The sequence below is a fragment of the Eretmochelys imbricata genome, chromosome 6 (assembly GCF_965152235.1).
Source record: "Eretmochelys imbricata isolate rEreImb1 chromosome 6, rEreImb1.hap1, whole genome shotgun sequence".
Lineage (NCBI taxonomy): Eukaryota > Metazoa > Chordata > Testudines > Cheloniidae > Eretmochelys > Eretmochelys imbricata.
The window spans coordinates 92,049,852-92,057,107 of NC_135577.1; the positions used below are offsets into that span (position 1 = coordinate 92,049,852).

At 47.8% G+C, this 7,256-nt stretch overlaps 1 protein-coding gene across 1 annotated transcript; it reads left to right on the forward strand.

The window, feature by feature from the left end:
* Positions 1-309: 309 nt before the first annotated feature.
* Positions 310-2,783, forward strand: LOC144266043 (uncharacterized). The gene is made up of 2 exons (XM_077819182.1): positions 310-1,646; positions 2,235-2,783. The coding sequence occupies exons 1-2, from the start codon at positions 1,034-1,036 to the stop codon at positions 2,777-2,779; spliced, it is 1,158 nt and encodes a 385-aa protein (XP_077675308.1). The 5' UTR covers positions 310-1,033; the 3' UTR covers positions 2,780-2,783.
* Positions 2,784-7,256: the final 4,473 nt, after the last annotated feature.

Genomic DNA, 7,256 nt, shown 5'->3' on the forward strand with positions numbered 1-7,256 from the left:
TTAGTTCTTTAAGGTGGAGCAATTTGTCTGTAACAACTTAGCCACCAAGTACAATTATTGCCACACAGCTGCCTTAACCTGTGCTGTCTTTACCTTGAGACTGTTCAAAAAAGCAGTAAAACATTTGTCTCCATGGATGCCCATGGATCTTTTACTCCAAAAATTCCAGTGGAATATAGCAGACCTCTGTCATACTTTGTCCAAAATAACCAAAAACATTTCATGTAAGTATCCAAAGTACCCCCCATTAAAACTTCAGAAAAACAAAAGTGTGGAAAGGCAGGGGGAGAGGAGGGGGAAGAGGTGGAAAGAAACCAATTAAGCCGGTCAGGTCAGTTTAAAGTATAGGCTACCAGCAGCAAATTAAGTAAACCGAGAAAAAGAAGAAGGAAAAGAAGAAAAGAACAGTTAGCTCTGAGCCAAGAGTAGGCTCCCTGGGTTGAAACAGTTGGGAACCCTTATCCCCAGGTTCTTATTCTGGCTTTGGGAGAAGAGTGGGGGTTGTTACCTGCTCCTGCAAACCCTACCATTTTGCACTTTGAAACATTTTTTTCCTCTCTTCCTTTCTTTCTCTCCACTCCCCCAGGACCAAGTCCCAGCTCCAGTCTCTAAAGGTAGTCTGTTAACTCTGCTTTTGACTTTAAACCCTGTTGTGCCAAATCATCTTTAACCACCCTAACTAAGCCCTGGTCTACACTAGGACTTTAGGTTGAATTTAGCAGCGTTAAATTGATGTAAACCTGCACCCGTCCACAAGATGAAGCCCTTCATTTCGACTTAAAGGGCTCTTAAAATCGATTTCCTTACTCCACCCCTGACAAGTGGATTAGCGCTTAAATCGGCCTTGCTGGGTCGAATTTGGGGTACTGTGGACACAATTCGACGGTATTGGCCTCCAGGAGCTATCCCAGAGTGCTCCATTGTGACTGCTCTGGACAGCATTCTCAACTCAGATGCACTGGCCAGGTAGACAGGAAAAGAACCGCGAACATTTGAATCTCATTTCCTGTTTGGCCAGCGTGGCAAGCTGCAGATGACCATGCAGAGCTCATCAGCAGAGGTGACCATGCAGAGCTCATCAGCAGAGGTGACCGTGATGGAGTCCCAGAATCGCAAAAGAGCTCCAGCATGGACTGAACGGGAGGTACATGATCTGATTGCTGTATGGGGAGAGGAATCCGTGCTATCAGAACTCCGTTCCAGTTTTCGAAATGCCAAAACCTTTGTCAAAATCTCCCAGGGCATGAAGGACAGAGGCCATAACAGGGACCCGAAGCAGTGCCACATGAAACTTAAGGAGCTGAGGCAAGCCTATCAGAAAACCAGAGAGGCGAACAGCCGCTCCGGGTCAGAGCCCCAAACATGCCGCTTCTATGATGAGCTGCATGCCATTTTAGGGGGTTCAGCCACCACTACCCCAGCTGTGTTGTTTGACTCCTTCAATGGAGATGGAGGCAACACGGAAGCAGGTTTTGGGGACGAAAAAGAAGATGATGATGAGGTTGTAGATAGCTCACAGCAAGCAAGCGGAGAAACCGGTTTTCCCGACAGCCAGGAACTGTTTCTCACCCTGGACCTGGAGCCAGTACCCCCCGACCCCACCCAAGGCTGCCTCCTGGACCCGCCAGGCGGAGAAGGGACCTCTGGTGAGTGTACCTTTTAAAATACTATACATGGTTTAAAAGCAAGCATGTGAAAGGATTAATTTGCCCTGGCATTTGCGGCTCTCCTGGATGTACTCCCAAAGCCTTTGCAAAAGGTTTCTGGGGAGGGCAGCCTTATTGCGTCCTCCATGGTAGGACACTTTACCACTCCAGGCCAGTAACACGTACTCGGGAATCATTGTACAACAAAGCATTGCAGTGTATGTTTGCTAGCGTTCAAACAACATCCGTTCTTTATCTCTCTGTGTTATCCTCAGGAGAGTGAGATATCATTCATGGTCACCTGGTTGAAATAGGGTGCTTTTCTTCAGGGGACACTCAGAGGTGCCCGTTCCTGCTGGGCTGTTTGTCTGTGGCTGAACAGAAATTTTCCCCGCTGTTAGCCACAGGGAGGGGGGAAGGTTGAGGGGGTAGCCATGCGGTGGGGGGAGGCAAAATGTGACCTTGTAACGAAAGCACATGTGCTATGTATGTAATGTTAACAGCAAGGTTTACCTTGAAAGAGTGTAGCCACTGTTTTATAAAATGTGTCTTTTTAAATACCGCTGTCCCTTTTTTTTTCTCCACCAGCTACATGTGTTGCAATGATCACAGGATCTTCTCCTTCCCAGAGGCTAGTGAAGATTAGAAAGAAAAAAAAACGCACTCGTGATGAAATGTTCTCTGAGCTCATGCTGTCCTCCCACACTGACAGAGCACAGATGAATGCGTGGAGGCAAATAATGTCAGAGTGCAGGAAAGCACAAAATGACCGGGAGGAGAGGTGGCAAGCTGAAGAGAGTAAGTGGCGGGATGAAGAGAGTAAGTGGTGGGCTGAAGAGAGGGCTGAAGCTGAAAGGTGGCGGCAGCGTGATGAGAGGAGGCAAGATTCAATGCTGAGGCTGCTGGAGGATCAAACCAGTATGCTCCAGTGTATGGTTGAGCTGCAGCAAAGGCAGCTGGAGCACAGACTGCCACTACAGCCCCTGTGTAACCAACCACCCTCCTCCCCAAGTTCCATAGCCTCCACACCCAGACGGTCAAGATTGTGGTGGGGGGGGGGCCTCCGGCCAACCAGCCACTCCACCACAGAGGATTGCCCAAAAAACAGAAGGCTGGCATTCAATAAATTTTAAAGTTGTAAACTTTTAAAGTGCTGTGTGGCATTTTCCTTCCCTTCTCCACCACCCCTCCTGGGCTACTTTGGTAGTCATCCCCCTATTTGTGTGATGAATGAATAAAGAATGCATGAATGTGAAGCAACAATGACTTTATTGCCTCTGCAAGCGGTGATCGAAGGGAGAAGGGGAGGGTGGTTAGCTTACAGGGAAGTAGAGTGAACCAAGGGGTGGGGGGTTTCATCAAGGAGAAACAAACAGAACTTTCACACCGTAGCCTGGCCAGTCATGAAACTGGTTTTCAAAGCTTCTCTGATGCGTACCGCGCCCTCCTGTGCTCTTCTAACCGCCCTGGTGTCTGGCTGCGCGTACCAGCAGCCACGCGATTTTGCCCCCACCCTGCCATAAACGTCTCCCCCTTACTCTCACAGAGATTGTGGAGCACACAGCAAGCAGTAATAACAGTGGGAATATTGGTTTCGCTGAGGTCTAAGCGAGTCAGTAAACTGCGCCAGCGCGCCTTTAAACATCCAATTGCACATTCTACCACCATTCTGCACTTGCTCAGCCTGTAGCTGAACAGCTCCTGACTACTGTCCAGGCTGCCTGTGTACGGCTTCATGAGCCATGGCATTAAGGGGTAGGCTGGGTCCCCAAGGATACATATAGGCATTTCAACATCCCCAACAGTTATTTTCTGGTCTGGGAATAAAGTCCCTTCCTGCAGCTTTTGAAACAGACCAGTGTTCCTGAAGATGCGAGCGTCATGTACCTTTCCCGGCCATTCCACGTTGATGTTGGTGAAATGTCCCTTGTGTTGGTGAAACATCCCGCCAGAGCTTGCAGCACTACTGAAAAGTACCCCTTGCGGTTTATGTACTCGTCGTCTTGGTGCTCCAGTGCCAAGATAGGGATATGGGTTCCGTTTATGGCCCCACCACAGTTAGAGAATCCTAAACTATTACCAGCAGCAGAGTGGGGTGGGAGGAGGTTTTTTTTTCATGCGCTGTGTGTGTATAAAAAGATCTCCTACACTTTCCACAGTATGCATCCGATGAAGTGAGCTGTAGCTCACGAAAGCTTATGCTCAGATAAATTGGTTAGTCTCTAAGGTGCCACAAGTACTCCTTTTCTTTTTGCACATTTCCCAGGGTCACTACCCTTGATATCAGCAGATCTTTGATTGCGTGGGCTACTTGCATCACAGCAGCCCCCACAGTAGATTTGCCCACTCCAAATTGATTCCCAACTGACCGGTAGCTGTCTGGCATTGCAAGCTTCCACAGGGCTATCGCCAGTCGCTTCTCAACTGTGAGGGCTGCTCTCATCTTGGTATTCATGTGCTTCAGGGCAGGGGAAAGCAAGTCACAAAGTTCCATGAAAGTGCCCTTACACATGTGAAAGTTTCGCAGCCACTGGGAATCGTCCCAGACCTGCAACACTATACGGTCCCACCAGTCTGTGCTTCTTTCCCGAGCCCAGAATCGGCGGTCCACAGCATGAACCTGCCCCATTAGCACCATGATGCATGCACTGGCAGGGCCCATGCTTTCAGAGAAATCTGTGTCCATGTCCTGATGACTCACGTGACCGCGCTGACATCGCCTCCTCGCCTGGTATCGCTCTGCCAGGTTCTGGTGCTGCATATACTGCTGGATAATGCGTGTGGTGTTTAATGTGCTCCTAATTGCCAAAGTGAGCTGAGCGGCCTCCATGCTTACCTTGGTATGGCATCCGCACAGAAAAAAGGCGCGGAATGATTGTCTGCCGTTGCTCTGACGGAGGGAGGGGCAACTGACGACATGGCTGACAGGGTTGGCTTACAGGGAATTAAAATCAACAAAAGGGGTGGCTTTACATCAAGGAGTATTTCAGGCAGGACTTCACAGAGGGTTCCAATAAGAAATGGTGCACCTAAATAATTGTTCTTATTGGAACAAGCAGGTTGGTCTGGCCTCTGATTGATACATGGCTAGATTTACCTCGCTGCACGTTCTCTGTGAGTGACTGCAGTGTGACCTAGAGGAATGAGTCCCCTAGATGGGGGAGGGAGGGAAGCAAATGAGTACAAAACAAATCTGGTCTATTTCTTGTTTTGATCCACTCCATCTATCTTTTACATCTTTGGCTGGCAGCAGACGGTGCAGAAGGACTGCAAGCCATCCACATCTCATGGCTGCTTGGCAGAAGATGGTACAATAGGACTGCTAGCAATCCATATCGCCTGCCTGCTCACCATAAGATGGTTCAATAGGACTGACTGCAGGACTAAAGAGAGTGACCTGGTCAAGCCAGGAGCACCTCGGACATGACAATGACAGCTACCAGTCCTATTGTACCGTCTGCTGCCACAAGGCAATGGGTTGCTGCTGCTGTGTAGCAATGCAGTACCACGTCTGCCAGCACCCAGGAGACATACGGTGACGGCTATCTGAGCAGGCTCCATGCTTGCCGTGGTATGGCGTCTGCACAGGTAAGTCAAGAAAAAAGGCGCAAAACGATTGTCTGCTGCTGCTTTCACGGAGGGAGGGAGGGAACGGGGGCCTGACGATATGTACCCAAAACCACCCGCGACAATGTTTTAGCCCCATCAGGCATTGGGATCTCAACCCAGAATTCCAATGGGCAGCGGAGACTGCGGGAACTGTGGGATAGCTACCCACAGTGCAACACTCCGGAAGTCGACGCTTGCCTCAGTACTGTGGAAGCACTCCGCCGAGTTAATGCACTTAATGCACTTAGAGCATTTTCTGTGGGGACACACACACTTGAATATATAAAACCGATTTCTAAAAAAACGACTTCTATAAATTCGACCTAATTTCATAGTGTAGACATACCCTAATTTACAACCCTTCAGCATCCTTTGCTGAAGCAGCACCAAACTTGAAAGATTACTGGCAGCTTCCCATAATGCTGCCCTTACTTCAAACCTCTCACAAGCAGACAGAAGTGCCTCCTTTCCCTGGAAGGCATTCAGTCCCAATGGGCATGGACCTTCTTCCACTACCCATATACCAAGGAGGGTGGGCTCCTCAGCCACCCCCCATCCCTCTGGGTCCCCTAATACTTCCTCCATTTCCTTTTTAATCTCATCCCAGGTTGACCCCTGCACCTGGTATGGGCCCTGGTTCTTCCTTATCCATTTATCCAAAAAATCCTTTACCCTGGCTTGCCAGAACCTGCAACTACCATCACGAGAGTTTGCTATACCCCCTCCAAGCAGCTGCACGGACTGTTGAGGAGGGGGACTTACAGGCTGCCACTCACCTATGCAATGCGATGTATCCAAGTCACAGCACCAAGATGTTAGGGGGCTTATTCCTTCACCCACTCACTTCCCTGGTCCTTCTCACATGAACAGAGAGCAACAATATCCAAAGTCCAAAGGTGCAAACAATTCGATGTTTATTGGGGTGAACTTCCAGCAAGGATGAGTCCAGTTTCCTTTTTTAGTGTCTCCCTTCCCAGCTATGATACCACAGAGCCTTACACCTGTGTCCCTGTTCCCATTCCCATTCCCCCCTTAGCAAAACATGATTCCAATTTCCCCACCCCCATTCCCTGTTCCCATTCCCCCCCTTACTTCCTGATTGACTGCAGACTATATAGTAAAACTTGAGTTCTGCTTAGCTATACCTTAACCAATCATTTTCCTGAAATTTAACTAACTAATCCTAATGTTATTTAACCAATTATATCCCATCACCTTAATTAGTTTACACCCAGCAAAATTAATTATACAGCAGACAGAAACAATCACAGAACCAGACAGAGATTATACAGACAAACAATCGGGAAATGGGGACTACAATGATAGAACAACACAGAAATGAGGATTTCACATCCCATCTATTGATAAGTGAGTTCTTGCCAGACAGGATGCTATCAAACTAAGTTTCCTTTTACATCTTCTAGGCACTTCCCTTTCTCTGGAGGTGATAGGCATTATTAGGACAGGATTGTATTCCTAATAGCCCAATAGCACCTTCTTTCAATGTGACTAGTTTGGAATGTGAGGATGTGACTGTTCGCTTCCCAGTTTATAGAAAAGGAGTATTGTGGCATCTCTAAGGTGCCACAAGTACTCCTTTTCTTTTTGTGGATACAGACTAACACAGCTGCTATTCTGAAACCTTCCGAGCTTATGGCTGCCTCTGCTGCTTAGCCAAAGGCCTTAGCCTAAGAACAGGGCCTCAGACTGTCACAGTAAGAGAAGGCCCTTACACCGGCAGACAGCGATTTTGATTCTTTCTTTTATACCTCTATAACTAGCTAAGTGATAAGAATACACCTAAATTCTTAGAGTATAGGCCTTTACAGACAGGCCTGCATATCTATATGCTAACAAACACCATTTAGGACATTTAATTACAACCTGTTAAAAAGTTCTTAAATTGACTTTAGCCCCTTATTTTTCATTTCATACATTTGTACTATGTATACAAAACAACCTCATTAGTCCACACGCTTCATAAACAGCATAAAAATTACA

Bases quoted from the DNA above. Each gene is read 5' to 3' on its own strand.
- LOC144266043 (XM_077819182.1), top strand. From the start codon at position 1,034: ATGACCATGCAGAGCTCATCAGCAGAGGTGACCATGCAGAGCTCATCA. The intron at 1,647-2,234 runs GTGAGTGTACCT...TTTCTCCACCAG, and splicing joins AGGCGGAGAAGGGACCTCTG to CTACATGTGTTGCAATGATC.